The 24,329-nt window shown below is 41.1% G+C and overlaps 1 protein-coding gene across 1 annotated transcript in view; it reads left to right on the forward strand.

The window, feature by feature from the left end:
- HAL (histidine ammonia-lyase) overlaps positions 1 to 24,329 on the forward strand; it is a 44,135-nt gene that overhangs the window by 9,655 nt on the left and 10,151 nt on the right. Inside the window, exons 5-16 of the mRNA XM_082257148.1 lie at positions 3,140 to 3,212; positions 3,302 to 3,368; positions 6,782 to 6,819; positions 6,931 to 7,056; positions 12,931 to 13,070; positions 16,598 to 16,645; positions 19,041 to 19,188; positions 19,700 to 19,795; positions 20,359 to 20,417; positions 21,324 to 21,404; positions 23,496 to 23,561; positions 23,662 to 23,827. Coding sequence (XP_082113274.1) covers positions 3,140 to 3,212; positions 3,302 to 3,368; positions 6,782 to 6,819; positions 6,931 to 7,056; positions 12,931 to 13,070; positions 16,598 to 16,645; positions 19,041 to 19,188; positions 19,700 to 19,795; positions 20,359 to 20,417; positions 21,324 to 21,404; positions 23,496 to 23,561; positions 23,662 to 23,827 — 1,108 coding nt within the window. The remainder of the gene's footprint in view (positions 1 to 3,139; positions 3,213 to 3,301; positions 3,369 to 6,781; positions 6,820 to 6,930; positions 7,057 to 12,930; positions 13,071 to 16,597; positions 16,646 to 19,040; positions 19,189 to 19,699; positions 19,796 to 20,358; positions 20,418 to 21,323; positions 21,405 to 23,495; positions 23,562 to 23,661; positions 23,828 to 24,329) is intronic.

A 24,329-nucleotide genomic window follows, 5' to 3' on the forward strand; every position in this document is an offset into this window, starting at 1 on the left:
CAATACAAATTCTGCTTACAGTGGAATTAATAAGAAAACTGATGCCAGACACAAAATATCAATAACCCTGTCCCCCATCTTGAAACAGTAAAGATAAAAGTATTTGCAACAGGAGTCAATCAATCGACTGAAGCATCAAGAGGGAAATCTACTCTTTGAAGACTCCCCCACTTTCAGGATGCAGGACATATATGATGATAAGTTATCAAAACTCCCGGGTAGTCCCATAGCAAATAAAGTGCGAACAAAAGAAGAAACAAAGAATAAGAACGGAAAAGAGTAGAGTAGAAAGAAACGGTACAAACCGAAGTCGGAGAGAACAAGGGATTACCCAAGACTAGGAGGAGAGTACATACTAATGCACCAGAGAGACATGCATATAGTCGGCCCATGGTTCCCATATCTGTTCAAATGCTTGGATAGTGTCTTTCAGGATACTAACAATATTCTCGTGTACCATGATCCAGGCAATTTTTTTCTTTGCCTGAGCCAGGAATACAGTGAATTCTTTCCAGGATTTAGCAAGAGTCATCTTGGCCCCTAATGAGATAAAGAAAATCAGACATTGTAAGCATTTAGTTAGACCAGGTACATGGGCATTGAGTGCTATACGTGCAGTCTGGGGCACTGACTGTTCTGTTACTTTATGGATCAGGGCAAAAATGCCGTTCCAAAAACTACAAATCCTAGGACACTCCCACCAAATAGGGCACATTGTCCCCCAATATCTGACAGCCTCAAGCACAGAGGTGACACAGAAGAGTACATTTTGACTAGCCTGGTCAGCACTAGGTACAAATGGGGTTACTTGATAGTCCTCAGGCTTAACCGGCCAAAGAGATTTTAGAAAACGTGAGATTTGAAAAAAGGCAAACGCTCCGATTGGGTAATTTCAAGGACTTCCGTACAATGACAGAGTGTAAAAGGCCCTCTATGGGTAATAAACTGTCCAATTCTGTATAGTCCCTTGTCAAGCCACCACCTAAATGCCACAATCTCTAGCCCTAGAGAGAAATCCGGGTTATTAAATAAGCTAATGGTTTTGAAAGGGGATACTAAGGTTCTTTAGAGCGGAGCTTATCCCACAGCGCCACAGAGTTAGAGGGAGAGAGTAGGTGCCAAGACGGGAGGTCTAGGTTTTGGAAGGCACCACAAAAGGTAATCTAACGTAAAGCCTGGAGTCGCCATTCTCTTCATGTACACCCAGTCTGGTTTGGCACATCTGGAATATATTGCTGACAGTTGTGTGAGATGAGCCGCCTGGTAGTATCTAAACAAGTCAGGCAACCCCAGCCCACCCTGAGTCTTAGTGTAAAGTAAAAATGTATGATCTTATTGCCCAAAATATATCTTATCACCTTTGCCTGAAATCGGTCCAGAACCGAACAGGGGACCAGTATAGGCAGGGACCTAAAAAAAAAAAAAAAAAAAATAAAGAGTTCTTGGTAAAAGTGTAATTTTAACTGTATGCAGTCTACCTAGCCAGGATAAATTTTGAAGAGACCACTGTTGAAGGTCCGCTTCCAATTTATGGAGCAGGGGAGGGTAATTGTGTTTGTATAACAAATCGATAGAAGCCATCAACTGTATCCCCAGTTATGGAATATGGGTAGAATTCCAAGTAAAAGGAAAGTGGTCCTTAAGGTGAGCAACAACATCTGCAGGCACGGAAACATTCAGTTCCACAGACTTAGCCATTTTGCCTTCCAGCCCCGATACCCTGCCAAAATCCCAGAGCAATCTGAACACCTTAGGGTCGTAGTCATAGGGGAGGTCATAAAGATCAACCGATCATCACCCGTGAACAACGCGCATTTATGCTTTTCGTCCCCACAACGCACCCCTCGAATGTCTGGATCAGACCGAATGGCCACTGCCAGGGTCTCAATAGCGATGAAAAATTGTTACTTTACAATGTGTACAATTTTTGTAAATACTGTAACCATACTCCTTTTCCTTCCTTAATCCCCCATTTTGAGTAATTGACTAAGATTTTTGGACTTTTCTTGCACTTCAATAAGGGCCGGTTCACACCATCTCCGCAGTGCGTTCTTGTGCGATTTTACATGCGGTTCTATGTGATGCGATTTAGCCCATTCATTTTCAATATGCTAAAATCGAACTGCACTAAAGTAGGGCATACATACTATTTGTTGATTTGCCAGAAAACAAACTTGACAAAGTGTGACAACAGACTTTTTGTGAAGTAAGTGGTGCTGGCCTTGCCCAGTTGAATTTATGCTAAACTACTCAAGCTGCTGCTCCCCCCCCTCCCCCCTTACCATCATCTCCAAGGCTAGGCTCACACCATGTTGTAATTGATGTGTTTTTCAAGTATGTTTTGTGGTGCATATAGCATTTTTGAACATGCATTTTTGACAAGCATTGCTTTGTTTTTTACTAATCGAAAAGTATGAAAGTTCTGTTCATGGAGTACGACTTTGATGCAAATTTGATGTGACTTTACACTCTCTGGCACTCAAGTTACATCATAGCTGCATCAAAGTAGTGCAGGAGCCTTTATGCATCCAAGGTCCCATGTTAGAGTTAAGGGCTAGGGTTGAGGATTACAGTTAGAGCTAGGGTCAGCGGTAATTGTTCGGGTTAGCGTTCTAACCCTAAGGATTACCGCTAACCCTAACATGTGACTTAGGACACACAAAGATTCCTGAAACTACTTTGATGCGACTTAAGTGCCAAAGAGTGTAAAGTTACATTAAAGTCGCACTTCATGAACAGAATGTCATACTTTCCTATTCGCCAAAAAAAAAAAATGCAACACTTGCGTTTTTGATGCAGGGCCACTGAATTCTATTACATGCAAAATGCAATCTGCTGCAGGGAAAAAAGTCTCTGACCCTTTTCAAAAAATGCACAGAACTAGATCATTAGGAAACCATGTTAAATTGACTGTAATGCGTTTCTCCAAAACACACTAAATAAAACACATAGGTGTAAACCAAGAGTAAAACTCTCAGTGGTACATTTAAACGACCAAAGAAGATAAAAAAAGAGAAGTCCATTGTTATGGTTATCAGAAAAACTGTCTTACATGTAAATCACAATGAAAAGGCATAAAGATGAGTTATCCTTCTATATTTCAAATGATCTAATTAAACATGTTTGTGTTCTTTACAAGCTTACTCCTGATGCTGAGCAAAGGGTGAAGCAGTCAAGGCTTCTCATTGAAAGCATTGTGCAAGAGCAGAAAGGTAAACCATGTATTGCAAAGGAGGTATAGGGGCAGTTGATGTTCATATTAGAATGTATAGCCCCTTACCTAAGCTGTGTTTAATTGCAGTTGTTTATGGAATCACTACTGGATTTGGAAAGTTTGCTCGCACAGTAATCCCTGTAAGTCAGCTAAAGTAAGTAACAAACATGCACGGTATTTCTACCTATACAGACTTTAATCATGTGTGTGCTTTGTTATTATTTGTTGTAAGTCTCTTTTTCTGTTTCAATGGTTTTTATTATTTGTTTAGGAAACAAGTAAAAAACAGGGAGACATTAGGTAGAGCAGCGAACAATTATTGCGTATTCCGAGCATGTACTATAAAAAGAGTTCAAACAAACACATGTGGGGTTCAATTATTGAAGACCATAACACGCAGGTTAAGTCTACTATAAGGATCTTGACACACTAAACCTGGCATAAAAGTCAGGACACTAACTAAATATGAATTACCGATCGAACATTCACATTTTTTGGTTAGTGCAAGATCAACATCCATCTAACCACCCACTACAATGTATGTGTGCTAAGCATTTTACTCACAGGTATACAACTTTACCAGAATATATCCCAATAGGTTGACCTTTGAGGAAATGGAGCCTCCTTCCCACGTTATGTTGTAAGGGAGGCTCTATCATCAGACATGCTTTACATCATTCCCCTGTAGGGGAACTTGCATCCAGTACTGCACCCAGATGTAACTGGTGATAAGGGAAAGAGGAGGGAGAAGCAATCAAGGCCATAGAGGCCTCGTGCCAAGGTTGGCATAAGTAAAAGAGGAGAACAAGACAAAGGAAAGAGAGGAAAGGGTGAATCCATCCAGGAATCTTCCATCAGTCCTACAGGTAATCCACTCCATGTGTCAGGAACCTGTAGGTATGTTAGCCAGGAGGACCATATTTTCTCAAATAGAGGTTGTTTATCATGTAGAACACTCTCACAATTTTTTTCCTTCAGCATGATCCACGGGAGTTTACGTTTCATTGGTGCTATATCTATAACAGGACTTTTCCAAGCTGAAGCAATGGCTATTTTCCACTGGCTTATTAAGTAGGGCGATACTAGCATCTTTAGCGAATGTTAACCATTATAATTGAAAATTTGAGTGAGTGGACTATCTTCCAAAAACAGCGCACTTTGGGGCATGTCCACCACACGTGCATTGGCTGGCCCACCTGACCACACCCCCCTGAGGCAGAAGGCCGAGGTTCCCGGATACATTTTGGATAGGTGCTTTGGCACCAAGTACCATCTGGCGTGTAGCTTCTTTCCCGCCTCCATCAAGGCAACATTAAGTATACATTTTTGTATTCTTGAACTCCATTTACACCATTCCTCCGCCCCAGGGGTCATTTCCAGGTCCCTCTCCCATGCTGCTTTATATGACAGTTTAGTCGAAGGGGGTGACAAACTGTTTATAAAGCATAGAGACTCCTCTATGGCGAGTGGCGTCCTGCATGCATCTGTTTTCAAACCTAGTGCCTGCTGTCAGGTCTGAACCGTCTTTTTGCAGTGATTTGAGAAAATGTTGAAATTGTTTGTAGATGGAAGCACTCCATGGGTGGCATCTCCAAGCTGCCCATGAAGTGTGAGGGAGGACGCATTTCCCTGTGGTCTAGATGGTACCGAATAGGTGGCTATCCCTTGTTCGCCCACTAAGCAAAACTATCGGTGTGTAGACCAGGGGGGAATAGGGGGATGCCACTGGGGTATGTGTCGAACATAAAGGCCATCTTCTATAGCTCGTGATCAATATGTGTAGTGAGTGAGAGAGGGCTGGGCTCACAATAGCTTTTTTTTATATAGATTTTAGGGCTCATTCACACTGTATAGCAAATGGGCTGCAGTGGCTTGAAAAGGACCATGCATGGTAATGCTTAAGTACTATGCCTGATTTTTCCCCAAATGTTGCACTGTAATAAAGTCCTGTAGAAAATAACGAATTTAGAAATGAATATTTCCTTCCAGCTATGCACCAAAGACTATGTCCTAAGAAGCATCTTCCATTATAAAACTATGTTGATAATTCTGGTACCATATATCCGCTGTAAGGCACTGGGAACAAAACCTTTTTGCTTCTGTTAAATAAAATACAATTGTGGCCAATTTTACTTCTTTTGTTTTCAAGTTTATATATTTTTGGCAATACCCATATAAAATCTGCATTTTATGAGACCGTTCTCCATGGCTGACTAATTTTATCTATCCAAAGGAAGGGTAAAAATGTAGAAGCTGGCAAATACAGGCCAGTGAGTTTAATTTATTTTGAAGTCATTGGTCAAGTTAATGGAAAACTTCTTAAAAAGGTTTATTGATCACTTAAAAACAACACACAACTTGCTGGACCCAAAGCAGCATGGCTTCACTGAGGGCAGATCATATCCGACTAATCTGATTGAATTGTTTTGTGTATATTACCAATGTTTTGGACCAGGGTGGTGCTGTGGACATAGCATATTCTTGATTTCAGCAAAGCATTTGATCTGGTTTCCACATAATGATCAAATAAACATTGTACAAGCTAGGATTTTGGGTTGGGTTATAGATATGCAGTTGGCTAAAGGATAGATACCAGAGTCTGGTTGTAAATGGGATTCATTCAGAACAGAGACCAATCGCTAGTAGTGTACCACAAGGCTCTGTACTGGGTCCTGTTCTATTTAATCTCTGTAAGAGATATAATGAAAGGTTTGGTGTATAAGGTATATCTTTTTGTTGATGATACAAAGTTGTGTAATAGGGTTAATATCCCTAGAATGTCTGTAAAATGGAACATGATTTGGCATTGGTGGAAGATTGGTTAAATCAGTGGAAACTGCTGTTCAATGTTTCTAAATGTAAAGTGAAATGACTAATGAAAAATGATCAACCAAATCCGTTTATAAACTTGAAAACAAAAAATAAAATTGGCCAAAATTTCAAATAGGAAAGAAAATCACTGCCCATTCCATTGTTGACTTTTTAGGTCTGTATCTCTTAGGGGCAAGAGGGCGTCCCTCTTCTGGGCTGTGTGTGCATAAGGTGATCTTCTGCTATTGGAGTCCATTCATAGAATAGTAGTAACCTACTCTCCAGAAAGTCTTGCAGCTTTCAGCATGCCACCTGATAGTTGCAAATGGTAAAGATAAAAAAAAAAAAAGATAATAATAATTAATGTTCAATATGTCCCTGACCAAAAGATATTTAAAAAACAATTTTATTTTTTATTCCTTGAACATAATTCACAAAAGGATAATATATAAAGTACACTATACTTTCCCATTTTAGCACAGGTCACTTATGCATCATATGATCTGTATACCAGTGTGTTGGCTCTTTTACTGTATTTCCTCACAGGGATAGAGATCCTAATTATTTACACAGCCTACTTATTTGTACTCTCTGGTGGTCTATGCATTCCTCCTAGTTTAAGCCTTAATGTATCGGTGTTCTTCATCCTTATTTAGATCAGTGTATTTTGTGTGTGTATCTTAAAAATGACAGCCAGAACAGTTTCAACAACTGGAGACCATGGTATACATGCATTTTCTTTTTTCTCTGGCTTAGGGATCTTCAAGTCAATCTTGTGCGATCCCATTCTGCAGGTAATGATTGTATTGTCTATTAAAATAGTTTTTGTTTGTTTTTTGTTTCTTTTTTTTCGTACATTTTTTTTTCTTTTTTTTTTTTAAAGTAAATTTGTTTGCTTCTGACAGGTGTTGGAAAACCTCTAAGTCCAGATCGTACCCGCATGCTTTTGGCTTTAAGGATCAATGTCTTGGCCAAAGGGTATAGTGGAATTTCACTTGAAACTCTACAACAAGTTGTAGAAGTTTTTAATGGTAAGTCTTTAAAACACCTGACATATTCTTATCCTGTTTATTTTTAAAATAGTGTAGCACCCTCCTAGGTAGGTGCTAGAGAGAGAGAGTAAAGTTTTTGAATCCTGCCTGCATACCAGAGGGATTGCAGGTAAATCTATATTGTTCTCTGCCTAACAGAGAGCAGGATGTGCTAGTGAGGTCTGATCAATGTGCTCAGGCGCAACTCAGTCTGTCTGCAGAGTGTTTCACACTGGTCCAATAGGGAGGCATATTGGACAGTGGGAGGAAACCTGACAAATGAGTGCACAGGCATTTAGTACAGACCTGGTGATTTGGCAGAGGAAAAGTGCCTCTCTGCATGCTGGGATACTGTATAAATGCTAGGAGCACATGTGCTCGGGGTCTTTCGTCTGGATAGCAGAGTCCCGGAGGGAGGGGCAGCTTCCTCCTTCTCTATAGAGGGCCATGCGGCCTCAGGTAGCCGACATGGGGGCCTAAAGGGCTAGAAAGAAACTGAACCCAGAGGTTCTGTGAAGCTGACTGGAATGCGGACACTGAGGGATCTGGTTCTACAGTACAGATCTGTGTCAAGGGGCCTGACCTGAGGGGGGCCACCTATATAGCTAGAAGAGTCAGGGGACCAGTGTCAGTAAAGGGAATGCTAGAGAGTGTCCTGAAGAGAATGTAGATCAAAAAGTCTATTGCTAGAGAAAGAGCAAGGAGACTTCACCCTTTCCATACTTGTGGCAGTATGGTTTAAGCATTGTGACTGCTTCCACAAACAACCTGGTGAGGCCAAGTGAGAGTTGTCCTTAATTCAATGTACATAGTTCCAGTTGGAGCATCCCACTTTTTCCTTCTCCCATCCAAGTTCCACAATAAATACTAAAAACCAACACCCCTGACTTTATTGAGCAACAAGCCATTGGGAGTAAGGATGAATGTGTGAACTGTACCCAAGTGACTGTTTGCTGGTAATCAGAGGAGGCCCAACAAGTCCTCATACAGCAAGCCCTACGGGACAGTGCTACAATAGGAAATCTCATTCATGTCAAACAAGGTAAAGGACACCTTTACAGTGTTTGGAGGGGAGAGGTAGCTGTTCTTTGGATTCAGGTTGAGAGGTCCCTGCCAGGACAGAAATATATGAGCAGTTTTTGCTGACTTGTTTTTAAGGTGCAGGTTCCAGGCTCATACATCTATATTATTGGACTGCCAGGAATTAATAGATTTTTCCGGGTAAGGGACTACCTATGTGGTGATCTAAAGATGTGCATGAAAGCCCTTGTCATGTATCTTAAAAATTAGTCAGTTTTATTGTCCTGTGCGGAAATGTCCCCCTTAAGAAAGGGTTGGGAAATAAAGTTTCGCTCATAGTATATGTCCAGAATCCTTCTTTTTTTTTTTTTTTTTTTGGGTTCAGCAAAGTCGACCAACATCATGTTTCAAAGGTCCCCCTTCATCAGGGCTACGTGTACATATATAAAAAAAAAATATAGTCATTATATAGAAGGATAAGAACTTTGTAGTGGGTCTTTTCAGACCTAGAAATAACAAATTCATACATAGCAATTTCTGAAAAAAATGTAGTATATACAATAAATGGTGTACATGGTATCTTTACCAATAAGACTAAACTGTTAAAATGGGTATGGTTCATTGTAATACATCATATACAGGCTCAGCCTGGCCCACCAGAACATTGGAGGATCCATCCTTGGGCCCTGAGTAAGTGGCTCAAAAATTAAAGTACCTAGTGGGGGTCTGTCACTTGTGCCAGTCAATGCCATACCTGTCTGCTCTGAGCATTCTACACCCCCCCCCCCTTTGGGGGTCAGTCACTCACTTCTGCATTTTAATACTGCAACTGGGGAGCCATCTTTATTAGTATCTGAACCAGAAAAGCCTCAATCTAAATAACTGAATACAATTTCTTTGTGGGTCATTTCCTCGCTTCTCCACTGGTTATTCTGCCATTTATGTTGATAATGCTGGGATATACATACAGTATTTAGGCCAGTAATGGTTTAGCTAGATCAAACAAACTGTCTTTACAACATTCGCTTTGCAAACTAACCCTAAATTGTACAATGTCGCTTTGGAAAAAAAAAAAAAATATATATATATATATATATATATATATAGTATATATTTTTTTTTTTTATTTACTTTTTTTTTTTTTTTTACTACCTTTTTTTTGTTCTATAAAATACTACTTGGGGACAAATGTTTGCCTGAAACTGAGCTAATGACGTACAGGACCCTTGTGCAATGCGTCCTGCAGCCTCCCCAGAGATGTGTGAACCGGCTTTGTTGAGAGGTGGTCATAGTCTTATGTCATGCGCTCCCTGTCACCAGTGTGAACCCAGCCTTACTCTCTCTACAGAGACAATGCCAAGTTTAAATAACTTCACTAATGTCAGCATCTTGAGAACTGGGCAACACAATGATTTTCGCTCAATTTATAATTCTCTCCATACCTAGCGACACTTGCTTGACTAATTACTATTCATCCCAATTATACTTGGCAACACTTGCTTGACTACTTGCTGGTTATGTCATTTTTCAGTCATATGTTTGTCAGCTGTTTATATACATCTAGAATGTTATTTACTGAGCACAATGATGTAGAAATCAGACAGATTTTGCAGGATTATGTCAAATACAGTGCAAAGTATGATTTTCTCCAATCATCCTCTAGGATAGCCTCTGAGACCTAGGACTCCTCCTCTCTGGACAGGAAACTCATACCCCAATTAAAATCAAAGGCAGTCCTCCAGGCCCACACCTCAATATTAGTGTTTCCACTGGAAGGATGGGTTGCATGTGAAGGAACCTGGGGTGCTCTAGGTCTCAGAGGTTGTCTAGTGGAGTTTTCCGGCCAAGTTATGGCTGTACTTCTTTTTTTTTTTTGTTACCTGCACAATCCCTCCCTTGAGAAGTGTAGTGGGGCTGTGGTTTGGTTGCCTTCTGCCTTGGAGAGAGAGAGGGCCACTGCTGATGGACTTCCAGTGCCTCCAGTGTGTCCCAGCCGTCTCTGCGTGCCTCGCTGTGTGAGGAGTTTCTGTCCGGCACTTTGGCGGGGGGCAGAGCCAGTGTATTCCAGCCTGGTTAAACAGGAAGCTACATAGGCAGTCGGGCCGGCCGAGTGACCTCATCAGCGGGCGCTGGAGGCTCGTGCTTTTCGGCCTCATTTAAAGTGGGGCAGGCACCAAACAGATTGGGCTACTGGTGCTATTCAGGTGTGATCCAGCAAGGCTGTGCAAAGACCACCTGGGAGACAGCATGGACAACTCTGCATGCTCACAGGCAGGAGAAACTGCTGTAGCTGGCACCGGCTCCTTTCAGCTAAGCTGGGGATTGGGTCCATTTTGCATGTACCTGGGAGATGGTTTTTTTTTTTTCTTTTTCTGTTGGGATAGTCTAAGCAGTCAGGGGCACTCTTTTGCTTGTATTCTGCACAGTGCTGTATTGGGTTAGGGCCTGGCCTCAAATGCTGTTTGTCTCCGGTCTTTACATAGGTTAAAGCCCAGGATAAGACCGAGATGGCCGCCCCCAAAAGAAAATGTGCTGTTTGTGCGGCTAGACAAAGATCTGCATGGGAAAAGCCCTTATGCCGTAGTTGTGTGGATAGTCTGGTAAAAGACGAATCCGTAACCACATGTCACAAAATTCTGACATCAGCCAATGATGAAATTGCTTCAACCTTTAAATTATTTAAAGGTTTTATCGAGAAAATGCAGGGTCCTACGGTACCTGTTTTATCTGATCAGATCCCAAGCCTCTTCGCAGGATGATTTAAGAGGGGAGGGTGACTCCTCCAGGGGCTCAAGATACAAATTGTCTCTTGATGATGTTGGCAATCTACTTTACTTTAAAGCCATTTACAACACCTTAGAGATCAAAGAAGAAAATGTACAGCTGTCAAAGGATGACCTAATGTATGAGGGGGTCTCCTGCTAAGAAGTCGAGGGTATTCCCAGTCCATGGCTCTTTGGTGGATTCCATTAAATTGGAAAGGCAAAACCCGGAAAGAAAGCCTTTTTTTTCTCTGGGGGCTTAAAAAAGAAGGTTCCCCTTTTTGAAGAAAATGAGTCTCAACCTTGGAATAAGGTGCCAAAGCTGTACGCATCCCTCTTGAAGATATCTAAAAAATTAGACTTGGCTTTCGATAATATGGGGGCTCTGAAAGACCCCATGGATAAAAAGGGTGATGTCCTTTTTCACAGGGCCTGGGACTCTACCTCAATCAACCTAAAACTGGCCTTAGCAGCAACTTGCATTCCAAGAAATCTGGAGTGTTGACTTTCCCAACTTCAGTCACACCTGTCGGCTGGGACCTGTAGACAACAGATTTTAAAATCATTCCCTCTGCTTTTCAAAGCCGTAGGTTATTTGGCGGATGCCTCTGCAGAGTAAGTCAAGTTGGCAGTGGAATCTGCTGCATTGGTGAACTCAGCCAGACGAACCCTGTAGCTAAAAACATGGACAGGGGACACTGGGTCTAAACTACGCCTTTGCAGTATCCCTTTTTCAGGGGATCATCTTTTTGGATCTGGCCTAGAGGAAGTGCTAGAACGCACTGCAGACAAAAAGAAGGCCCCCACCTCCATTTAATGCACACTCAACCAGAGCCTTCTCGGCATCATGGGCAGAGAGAGCTGGTGCTTCGCCAGAGCAAATAAGCAAAGCTGCTACAAGGTCCAGCTACTCTACCTTTTGAGAAGCATTATTGCCTGGATCTGCTTACAAGCAAACATCAGGTGTTTGGATGTAAGGTCCTCCAGGCGGTGGTCCGGCCCTAATTGGTAAGTTCTTGCGCATCATATCAGAGGCTGTCCTGGAAGACAATTGGAGAAAACCTGAGTTAGACTTACCAGTAACTCATTTTCTAGGAAGTCTTCCAGGACAGTTGGGATCCCCCCCCCCCCCATGTGTTTTTCTGGTGTTATCATGCTGTGATGATTGTGTTTTGTCTTCTAGTGACTTCCTATGGTCCTTGGTGATACTGAGGTGTGGGTCTGGAGGACTGCCTTTTATTTTAATTGGGGTACATGTTTCCTGTCCAGAGGGAGGAGCCCTAGGTCTTAGAGGCTGTTCTGGAAGACTTCCTAGACAATTACTGGTAAGTCTAACTCAGGTTTATTTTTCTTAAGTTGTGGCATCAGAATTATAGACAGTAAGTTATTGGATAAACACTTTTTAGATATGTCATGTTGAAAAATGGACATACATCTCAAGCATCAAAACATTCAGGGGTATGAGAAATGATTCACACCTGTACAGGCTGAACTGGATGGACTATTATCTTTATTCAATGTCAACTACTATGTAACTATGTAAAATGTGATGGTGGGTCCCAAGACCTACATTTTTTCAGATGGCCCCAGAGTCCCAGCCTGCTTCTAATCATAAATAATACAATTCATAGGGGTTGATTTACTAAAACTGGAGAGTGAAAAATCTGGTGCCACTGTGCATGGTAGCCAATCGGCTTCTAACTTCAGCTTGTTCAATTAAGCTATAACAAACAAAAAACAGGAAGTGGATTGGTTTCTTTGTAGAGCTGCACCAGATTTTGCACACTCCAGTTTTAATAAATCAAACCCATAGTGTCTGGAATTCTAACATCTAGTGTCCCTATATTCATTAGTATTACTCAAATAGTCTGAGTAAGAAAGCAAGATGTGACCACGGTATAGATGATGGAGCTTTGCGTAAATGACTGGGATTATACTAAAATGCATATCAAGGTAAATGTAGGTGAGAATTTGTATTTTGTGGTAACTGTCCCCTTCATGGTGTGTTATTGAAATATTTTAGTCATGACTCCTAAGTTCTGATTTTAGTAGATGAATTGTTAGCTAAATGCTTCCTTCTGTTGTTTTTCAGCATGTTGTTTGCCCTACATTCCAGAGAAGGGAACTGTTGGAGCTAGTGGAGACCTTGCCCCCCTTGCACATCTTGCTTTGGGCTTAATAGGAGAAGGCAAGATGTGGTCACCAAAGAGTGGCTGGGCTGATGCTAAATATGTAAGACTTTTTTTTTTTTTTTAATTCAATTTTTATTTCAGGAACCAATAACACCTGTTTTCTACCCAAGCACAATTTTTAAAAGCCTACCCCCCCCCCCCCAATACTGCTCACTTTTACAGCTTGGGGGCTTATTTTACCAGTGGCCGGGCTGCCAGATGCCTTTTCTGGGTACCAGAAGTCATGCAGAAGCTAATCCGCTGAGTTCTCCTACAGTGAAAACAACTTATTTAACTTTCTTTGCATGACAAATTTTTCCGTTGTAGGTGTGCCAGTTCTAGGGTTGACCTTGAGATAGGGTTATAGTTAGAAAAATGTTAGGGTTATCTCTAGGCTTGAGTTAGAACTAGGTTCTTGTTAGGGATATTTAACTACTATAAGATACTCTAGGACATCAGGGTAAGGGGGAGCGACCCCAAGCCTCAAAATTCACAAACTCTGAAACCCATTCTACTTGGGACCTATTGTCATGCATTTTGTATTTACACAGACAAGTTTGCATTCCCATACTAATGAATGGGAATGCATAAAAAGCATAACCTGCTTAAAGCAAGTCAAATTTAGCTCAGAAGTACAACTTCAGGTCAAACCGGTCATTGAATTCCAAATGATCTCAGAAGCATCACACACTGGTGTTGAACAAGAAGACCCACTACACAGGATGTATTAAAGAGACTGTAGTGACCTAGAAAGAACTTTTAGGTTAATGGTTAATATGATAAGATTTTCTTAGGTAGGACACTATTTTTTTTTCTTGTTTACCTTTCTTCTGCAAGAGTTCAACAAACTTCAGTACCCTATATTTTCCATAGGCAACACTTTAAAAGCCCTGGTGCTAGAATTATTGCTCTCACTCCAGTGTGCTAGGGCATATGTAACGTGTAGCGCAATCAATGTTTTCCTGCGTAGGCACTCCTGACGTGTGCATTTACATTCATACGTGTGTGTATGTGGGGGGTGGGGGATTTAAAAAAAATTTGGGGGGAATTTTAAGTGCTTTCATTTATTTATAAATGTTTAAACTTTTGTTCTATCTATCAAAAAAAAAAGTCCCCTATGTGATTATTTGTTGGTGACGGGAGTATGTGTAAAACCCTCTGCTGTTAGGTCTGTACGATGTATGGAACTGACAGCAAAACAGTTGAATTTGGTGCCTCTACTTTAAAGCGATTTAACTTCTAACCACACAGCTTATCGGAGTCCATTTTAAGAAAACTTTAATTAGTGTTACTGCGGCAAGGTGGCTCGGCTGTGTGAACCAACGTAATTTTACATCGGTCGCACGTGGGGCTAGGGGGGCGGGCCCGCCGTCCCTGCAATGTGCTGATTCGGTTCAGAACCAATCAGTCATCAGGTCCAGGCCAATAATTTTTGGCCTGGACCTAGTGATCAGTTCTGACCAGTTGCAGAGCGTCACACAGTCACAGGAAATGAAGCATGAGAGAAGAGAGTATTACAGTGAGTACACTGACACCAGAAAAGGAAAAAGTAAAAGGAGGTGCTGCGCTAGAAAATAGAGAAAATGTATATCCGTCCAATTAAAAACAGTCCTTCCACCGGGAAAAGCTGTTTAGGCAAATGCGTGCCACCACCGCCAGATCACCTCCAGCCACACTGCCCCTTACTGTCCTGTTGCTAGTAATAGGGCATCCATATCCCACTACAGGCTCATCCAGATTCCTTAATCAGCACTCAGTAAGACCAGATATTGGTTGAGGATCAGGTTCCCAGGGAAGGATTTCAGGATTTCCAGGTTCAAGATCAGGTTCCCAGAGAAGGTTTACAAAAAGCCCCAAGAATGGAAAAACACTCATAGAGTAGTAATGTTTAAAATAAAGGGAAAATTTGTAGCTGATAAACTCACATTAAAATGCAGAGCAGCGTCAGCGTGTATGTGCAATCCGGTTTCTAACCACTAAAATGGCAGCTGCGTCCTCAGCGCGATGATGTCACACCTTCCAGTCCCGCTTGACTCTGCGTTTCACCAGTACACATAGGCTCATATTTAACCCCCTGATCACCCCACCCCCCAGTTAACCCTTTCACTCCCTGTCACTATATACAGTGGTAAATTATCTGTATAATCACTGTTTTAGTGTTACTTGTGACTTTAGTTAGTTTGAGAGGCAGTTAGTGGTAGTTAGTGTCTGTCCCAGATAGGTTAAGGGTACCCGCCATACATCCCCTAATAAAGATTTAACCCCCAGTTATCACCTTCATTGTCCTGTCACAGATGTACAGATATTTTTTCTGCTCACTATATTAGTGTCGCAGGTGACATCAGTTAGCGTAAACGTAAGTTAGCGTCAATCCAGGACAGTGTCAGATTGCCGCCGCATATTTAGTAATACATTTTAACCCTTTGATTGCCAGTGACTCGCGCGCACACACACACACACACACACACTAAACACTTCCATTACTAGTATAGTGTCTGAACGGATCAATATCTTTGATCAGATCAAAACTATACTAGCATCCCCAATAGTTTAGTATAGTGTTCCCAAAACACAGCGTTAGCAGGATCAGCCCTGACACTTGCCAGCACCTGTGTTTTAGCCCCTCTGCCCATCCCCCAAGAAGTGCAGTATCAGCAGATTACGATCATTTCCAATACACAGCACACAAAACCGCAGCATTAGCAGAATCAGGCCTGATCTCTGCTAGCACTAGCAGTTAAATTTTTTGGTAGTGGTTCAAACAGTCCTTGACAACCAGGTGTTTTTTTTACCTGTGAGTCACACTAGGTACCTATAAATCTATTGGCCAAAAATGTCCAAACAGAGGTACACTAGTGAAGAGACCTAAACGATGCTGAGCATGACAGATAAGAGCAATGGGGAAGCCTCACTGTCAGAATCAGGCTCCGTATTCAAACCTGTAGAGCGCAGCGGCACCCTGACAGATAGCTCTGGCAAAAGAGTAGTGGTCCCTGCCAAGGTCAGGCGTACCGGACCCCATTCTTCTGTTGTTGAGGTGCAACAATCGCAGGGTTCTCGTATGCAGCAGAGTATTAGTACTAGTGCCCCTCAACCTTCTAGTGAACTGGCAAGCACCAGGGGCCTAGTACATCCTGGTCATAGTCAAACCAGTCATTTTTTCTCTAAATATTCGGTCTTTTTTTTGTTTATATTGCAAAAAATAAAAACCGCAAAGGGGATCAAATACCACCAAAAGAAAGTTCTATTTGTGGGAAAAAAGGACATAAATTTTGTTTGGGTACAGCATTGCATGACTGCGCAATTACCAGTTAAAGTCACGCAGTGCCAAATTGCAAAAAATGGCCTGGTCATTAAGGGGGTAAAATCTTCAGTCCAGAAGAGGTTAAAGTGATTAACTGTTAACCACACTGCTTATCGGAGTCCATTTTAAGAAAACTCTAATTTTGTCATAATATAGGAAAGTTTGCATGCATGAATATGACTATTATGTAGTGTGTGTGTGTGTTTGTTTGTTTGTTTGTTTGTTTTTTTTGTGAACAGAGTGTGTCTTTTCATTCTGCTGTTGTAACACCTCTTTAAATACAGGTTCTTGAGGCACATGGACTAAGACCAGTTTCACTGAAATCCAAAGAGGTAATTGTGTACACTTGTATAATTTTAGCTTTTATAGTTTTTGTCCAGATGTTATAATGCAAACTTATATTTTACAAACATGGGGCTATTATATTTTGCTTATTATCTGCTGAGACTGTCATGTTGGTTTAAGCCACCCTACATTCACAGTGATCTACTGAAAGTCAATTTTCGAGTTCTAGATCTTGTGTTTGCTTCACACAGAGAAGCAACCATATACCCTGAGAGTGGAAGAGCGCTGCATGTATGAATATCTCTATAACAATGATGGTCCATTTGACTTTTCTAAATATTATCCCCCCCTAAATATTCCTATTTCCCTAACTATCAGGTAGACATAGAGTTGCAATAAATAGTATCCCTTGTAAGAGAGTGCTACATTTTTTTTCCCTGTGAGTCTGTTAAAAACATTAAGAACATTTTCCTGCTCCTATGGCATTGCCATCTTTCTAGCTGAAAAACTGCAGGATGTGGCTCATCGGCAAAGGAGCAACCCCTTTCTGGTTTGACACCATAGGAGCAGAAGAGTGTCGTCCTTGCTCTATTATTCTATTATACTCTATTGATTCCAGTGTGGTTATGGCTCTTAGAAAGTCTCAAAGCCAAAAAAACGAACCCCATCACTCTAGACTAGAGTTCTCCATATTGCGGACCCGGGGCCAGATTGGCCCTCTGCTTGCTTTTATCCAACTCTTGGGGCATGATTTTATCTACTGATACCAACAATGGGACATAATTCCCTGCCAATGAAGGAGTAAAATTCCTCTCAATGACAGCACTTTTGTTTCAAAATTTCTCCCAGTGACACCAACAATATGGCACAATTCCTCCTAATGACAACAAAGATGGGGTATTGCTTTTTCCCACCGACATCAATAGCCTCTACTCTCAATGGCTATAGTCCGACCCTCAAGTCTGAAGGACAGCAAACTGGCTCTTTGTATAGAAACCTCTGCTCTAGACCATTCAGCTGGTTTCAGTGTGTATTCTTAGTGAGTGTGTGTGTGTGTGTACAGAATAGATTGCCAGACAGGTTGAGGGTAGAGAGTTCCAGAGGTTTGGAGAGGCTCGGGAGAAGTCTTAGAGGTGTGCAGTAGATCTTGGGAGGAACGAAGTGGACAGTTTTGATGATATTTTGAGATGGGGTTGTAGCTCGAGGCAGAGTTTTGTATGGCTTTGTATGATGATAGAGATTTGTATGTTTGACTGGCAGAAGTATATGAAGGGATTGGTAGAGGGAGACGGTGGCCAATGACTGGTTGGTAAGGTAGCTGAGGCTAGTAACAGCATTCATGCTAGACTGAGGGGGGGGGGGGGTAGCTTGCATAAAGGAAGGTCAATGAGAAGGAAGTTGCAATAGTTGAGGCGAAAGAGAACTAGTAGGTGTATTAGTAGCTGTGTTGTGTAGTTTAAAATTGGGTGAATTTTTGAAATGTTAGGGTGGCAAGATTTTGACAGTCACTGGATGTGCAGCCTTAGGGGAGGTTAGAGTCCAGAATGACACCTAGTACCCTGGCATGAGTAGGGGGGTCTGATAGTTGTGCTATTCATCTTGATTAAAAGGCAGGGCAGGGGACATGGCAAGTGGGGAGGTGGGGTAAACTGAAAAGTAGAGCATAAGATTTGGATGGCATCAGCATGCAGATGGTATTGGAAGCCATGGGAGGTTACCAACTGAAGCAGGAAGAAAGACAAAGCCTAGGGGATCCCCAATGGGAAGAGGAAGGGAGTATAGAGTTGTAGATTACTCTGAAGGTGCACTAGGCTACGTAGGAGTAGAACTAGAAAAGAGTCTTGGAGGCCAAGGGAGGGGATTTTTTTTTTGAGTTGGGGCAGGTGGTCAACTACATCAAAGGCAGCAGAAGGTTCAAGAGTTTGGCCTTTGTTTTCAAAAATACAAAATTTCACCTGCCTAAATACCTGACCAATAGGAGTAAGCCTGAATATTGCTAATCCTGAGTCAGTAAAGCAGAAAAAAAAGTAATGAGAAGATTATCTAGGCTATAGTTTCTGGCCTCTTTCTAAAACTGCTAGTTTCAGGAATTTATACCGGAGGGTCAGTATAACACAAAGAAACAAGCATTTGCAGGAGATAGTCAGCAATAGTAGGCCTTCATAATTCTTTCATGTCAAGTTTCCTTTGAGAAACCTTAAAATTAACCTTTTGCAGGGTTGAGGAATGAAATTGAGAATAACCCATGACTTATTATTGAGCGTTATAATTTTGAAATTACTACCTGTGTATCCATATTTAGGTGAGATAGCTTGAAATAGTTTTGCGATCTAAATGGTGAGACTGGTTCATTCCATGTACTATTTCTTATTGTAAAACAAGCTATAACAATCAATGCATTCCTTCACCAGTTTTATCTGTTGTTTTACTCAATGCTTGCAGGGTTTAGCTCTTATTAATGGGACGCAGATGATCACATCTCTGGGATGTGAAGCCGTGGAGAGAGCCAGTGCCATTGCCAAGCAAGCTGACATTGTTGCTGCTCTAACACTGGAGGTCTTAAAAGGAACTACAAAAGCCTTTGACACTGGTAAATCATTGTGTGACTAAGCAAGCTAAACTACTAAATCTCCACTCAAGTTTCTATAATGCAGTTTGAACTCAACAATCCTGGTGATAGCAGAGAACAGTACACTTATTTTGAAACCTTGTATTCTATGCCTTCTGTCAGCTGCTCAACAGATTATACACAAATACACCAGTATACACCACAACATAGCATAGATCTATAAAAAGGTTAAAATACTACAATAAAGGAAACCCATTACTATTGGTACAAAATTGATTAGGTGACATGTTTGCTATAGTAAATTCCAAACATCCTATAAAAGAACTGTATTTCTTTAGATCTAAATATGGATGGGATTAGGTAATCAGTCAGAGGCCATATACCCTGGGCTGCTGTGGTAGGGAACTGGGGCCTTTCTTTTTCATTGCAAGAAATACATTTTTTTAATATACAAAATATTAAACTAATTTGGTAATGATGAAAATTGTGAAGCTTGATGGACTTTTAGTAAAGTGTGCTTTTGCCTTTTCAGATATTCATGCACTTAGACCTCATCCTGGACAAGTGGAGGTGGCTTTTCGATTTAGATCACTCCTGGATTCTGATCACCATCCATCAGAGATTGCAGGTAATCTTCTATGTTCATCTTTATGCAATATTCACTATAGAAGTCAAATTCTGTTTTCTAGTGTTATAATCTGGAACATATAGACCATTCCAAATGTTTTCTCCTGTTTATTTAAAAACTATTTTGTGCAGTTGTCTTTGAGGAATATGACCAATACAAATGATTGTTTACTTTGCTAGACCATTACACTGCTAACATTGAAGTTGCCAAAAATGTTTGGAAAACATTTTATACCCCAAAAATTGAGACAATAAACTTCTGATACTATATTCTGTTCACTTATGATCAATGTGATGACAAGTGTTTGTTGTGTGTTTTTTTTAAAAAATCAAGAAATGAAAGCTCACTGAATAATTCATAAGAGCGCGCAAGTCCTTACCAGAATACTACTGTCATTGACTCACTGTAAGAACATATTAGACGTAATCTTACTATGTTGTGGACATACCTTTTAATGGAAATGTAGATTGTATGTCATTACTGAGGATGAGAATTTGTTGTGGTGTGGTTTTCTTTATTTTATTTTTTATTCACTGTTGTTTTTTTTTTTTTTTTTCTTGAAGAGAGTCACAGGTTTTGTGACAGAGTCCAAGATGCATACACACTACGTTGCTGCCCACAGGTAAGCATTGTAATGTACAATTGTTACTAGCTTGTTACAATTTTATAGAATCTAGAAACTATTTTCTTCATCTCACATGAAAACAATCCACTTTTACCCCCTGTGTTAAGTGGTGCATGTATTATCTTGTAGACTTAAATTATTTCTACAAGGTTTGTATCTGTGTCCCCCTAGGAAGAGTCACACTGTTTGTCCTAGTAACTATTGTCACCGGGACTAATGGCACTTTTCCACTGCAAGTACCGGCTCGGCTCTACTCGGCCCTGCTTGGCCCGGTTTGCTTTTCCACTGCTGGTACCGCATGGTACGGTGTTGGAACGGTTCGGTACGGTATGGTTTTCTTTTCACTAAAGTAGTACTAAAGTTAAGTGGGTGGGATAACAACGATTCTCTGACCAATCAGTGGCTAGTAGTGACTGCATGCAAAGGATTGTGGTATACGGTACCGGTATGGTACCTCTTGGAACCACAATCGAGGTGGTACTGTTTTAGAGAGCCGTACCGTTCGGTTCCATGCAGTGGAAAAGCGCCGCCGTACCGTACCGAACCGTTCCTACACCGTACCATGCGGTACCAGCAGTGGTAAAGCACAAAAGCGAGCCGAACCGTTCGGTTCCATGCAGTGGAAAAGCGCCACAAAAGTGAGGGAGTGTCCCAACATTTTGAGTTGTCACTGGAACAGGAGTAGATGAGAAATCTAACAATAGGGACAATTTATTGCAGTGACAACTGGCTAAGAGAGGATTTTCTCTTAACTTCCTTATACACCCATGAAGTGAAGGGACATTTTCCTAATGGGGGGCACAGCTAGAAATGGTTTTAACCCTTCGGTAATGGGATGTACCTTGTATTTCTTACATGACTGATGCTGTTAATGTTGACTGCCTGATTAAAATGTGTCCCTAGGTACATGGTGTGGTGAATGACACCATTGATTTTGTGAAGAGCATCATTGCAACTGAAATTAACAGCGCGACTGACAACCCTGTATCCTCTGACATAATCTGAAGTATATTAGAACTTCTCAGTACCATTTCCTAAATATTTTTTTCCTGTTCAACCTAACCAGTGTACTTGCACAAGACTGCAGCTTCTTATAGCATGACTCCTGACATGATCCAAGAATACTGGAATATTTGAAATTAATAAATTGATCAATTCCCCCCCCCCCCCCTCCCAGTGTGTTATATTTTTGACAACAGGTGTGTTTCATTGGCTACAGTGTTCAGCAGGAGACAGTAACAGCCAAAAAAACAAGTTGGTCTCCTGAGTTGTAGTATGAAAAAACTACAATGTATTCATGGTCAGTTCACCTGGTGAAAATGGATGAAAAAGTAATTGAGATAAATACTGCCACATTTGCTTAACCGGCAGATTTTACTTTAATTTGAAGCATTTTATTTTTATTTTTTTTAAAAAGACTATGCTAAGAAACCTATCCATGCTACCATTGCTGAATACTACAGTACTTCTAAAAATATTAGATGCCTGGTGGTTATGCTGATGCTGTGGCTTCAGTACTGCCCCCAGGACATATACTGTATGCAGACTAATGGTATAATTTACTAGAATACAGATGTTTGTTTAATACAAATTACCCAAAAATCAAGAGTTCTTTATTAAAACTTACTTTTCTTATGAGCAAATAAATCCTGCTGTGATGATTGTTACACAATGGTAACTTGTCTACTACAAATTATATTCTGGCCTCCTGTCTTTCCTGGAAACTACAGTCTAACAGCAATCCTCCTTCAGGCTCCAACAACCATGCATAACATTGAGGGTGTCAATTATGAAAGCACTTGAAGGAAGAGTCCTCTGTAGTTCTTCCTATTGAAGTGTGGGGCAGTGAAAGAAAAATATCTGAGTAATTGCTGAGGGTCAACACAGACTGAGGGTCAGTTCACACTGGTCCAACATGCTCTCCGACTTTGAGAGCACAAGTCGCATGACATGTCAAAATCAGTGGTTACCTATGAGAGCCATCTTAACTAATCTAACTTTGAAAATGGTTCCTGCACTACTTTGGTCTGACTTGGGCATGATTTCAGCCCATTGATTTGAATAGAAGTCACATTCAAGTGGGATCATCATCTTAATTGACTCAACTTATGTCATGCGACTTGTGCTCTGAGAATCTTGAAGAGTAACCCCACACTAAAATTTTCTAAAAAAAAAACAAAACAGCACGGGGTCTCTCCTCCCAAAATCCACACTAGACCCTTGTTCGAGCATGCAGGTCCGGAAAGGGGGGATGAGCGAGCATCCCCCCCGCCTCCTGGACCATACCAGGCCACATGCCCCCAACATGGGGGAGGGGTGCTTTGGGTAGGGGGGGCTTGCCGGGCTGCATGCTCGGATAAGGGTCTGGTATGCATTTTGGGGGAAACCCCACACTGTTTTGTTTGTGTTTTTTTTTTTTTTTTTTTTTTGACGTGGGATTCTCTTTCAAAATGCAGACTCCCAAGAACCTGGCATGGATCTTGGGGGGGTCCCATGCTGTTGTGTGTTTTTATTAATTTGGTGTGAGGTTTCATCCATACCAGAAGCAAAGGCATTGTTTTGATTGGTCAAGGGACAAGTCGCAATAATCTCCAAGTCTGATCCCATTCATTGAAGTCGCGTGGAAGTGGGACATGAAGCCGCAAGGCAAAGTCGGATCGGAAGTCGTGCGACTTCTATGTTGGATCAGTGTGGACATAGCCTGAATGAGGCAATTCTTGTGTGACTTATTATCATGAATGAAACCCACAATATTCCAAGTTATTATTTTTCCAGGTCATGTATTTGATGTTGAATAAATAGTTTTTCTTAATTTAGTAACTTCTTTATTTTTAAAGGGCAATTCACAACCAGAAACCCTGAACTTTTCAGCATGCCATAAAATTTAGTTCAGTGTTACATATTTCTGTACTCAACATTGCTCTTTTTCAATTGATCCCTAATACACTAGCCAGTTTGAGCACTGAATCTTTTCAACAGCCAAAATGAAAAATTTAGGCTATATATGTCTGGGTTTAATCTAACTATTCAGGGGTAGAGGCTGAGAAAAAAATGAATTCCTTGACCCTTTCTCAGATGGTTTTTGCAGCAAGAGGAGAAACTATTTCAGGTGGAAATTTCCATGGTGAATACCCAGCTAAGGTAAACCTATATTTCTTAGGTTCCAGAAAACAAAAGACTTTAAGGATCTTTACATATCAATAGAATGACAAGATCTGTCACATTTTGCTATGCTTTACAGGCCTTGGATTATCTTGCTATTGGGGTCCATGAGCTTGCTGCAATCAGTGAGAGAAGAATTGAAAGGCTTTGCAATCCTTCCCTCAGTGAACTGCCAGCATTCTTGGTAACCGAGGGTGGACTAAACTCTGGTTTCATGATCGCACATTGCACAGCGGCTGCACTTGGTGAGTATTCTGTGTAATAAAAGCATAGTATTTCTTGTGTAATCTAAAGAAAAAATATTATAGCATATACAATTGCGGCACAAGTCATATTGTAATTAAATGTTATTAAAAATGACCTTTCCTTTTCAATCTGAAGCTGCTGTAATTTTCTGAAAATGCAATACAATATGGCTACCTGGAGTTGTTCCGTACACAGAATGTGTACTGAATACACCCCAGAAACATCATTTCATGCTTGTCTGATTGGCTCACCAATTTTCCCATAAGTCTGCCTAAGATACAAGTCCGATTTCAGGCATCCCCTGCAACAAAAATGTAATTTTTGGTGAGATACTCCCAATAGGAACACGTCTAAAGGAATGCAGGCCCAGCAGATTTCTTTGTTAGTGCTCTGCAGCTGCACAGCTGATTTATAATTATGAAACCCCTCCCATTAGACCCACTTAGCACAGAGGAACAAACAGCTATTTCAGAATAACAAAAAGTAGAAATCTGCAACAAA

This window comes from Pelophylax lessonae (assembly GCF_965119305.1).
Source record: "Pelophylax lessonae genome assembly, chromosome: 4".
In the NCBI taxonomy this organism is placed as follows: Eukaryota; Metazoa; Chordata; class Amphibia; order Anura; family Ranidae; genus Pelophylax; species Pelophylax lessonae.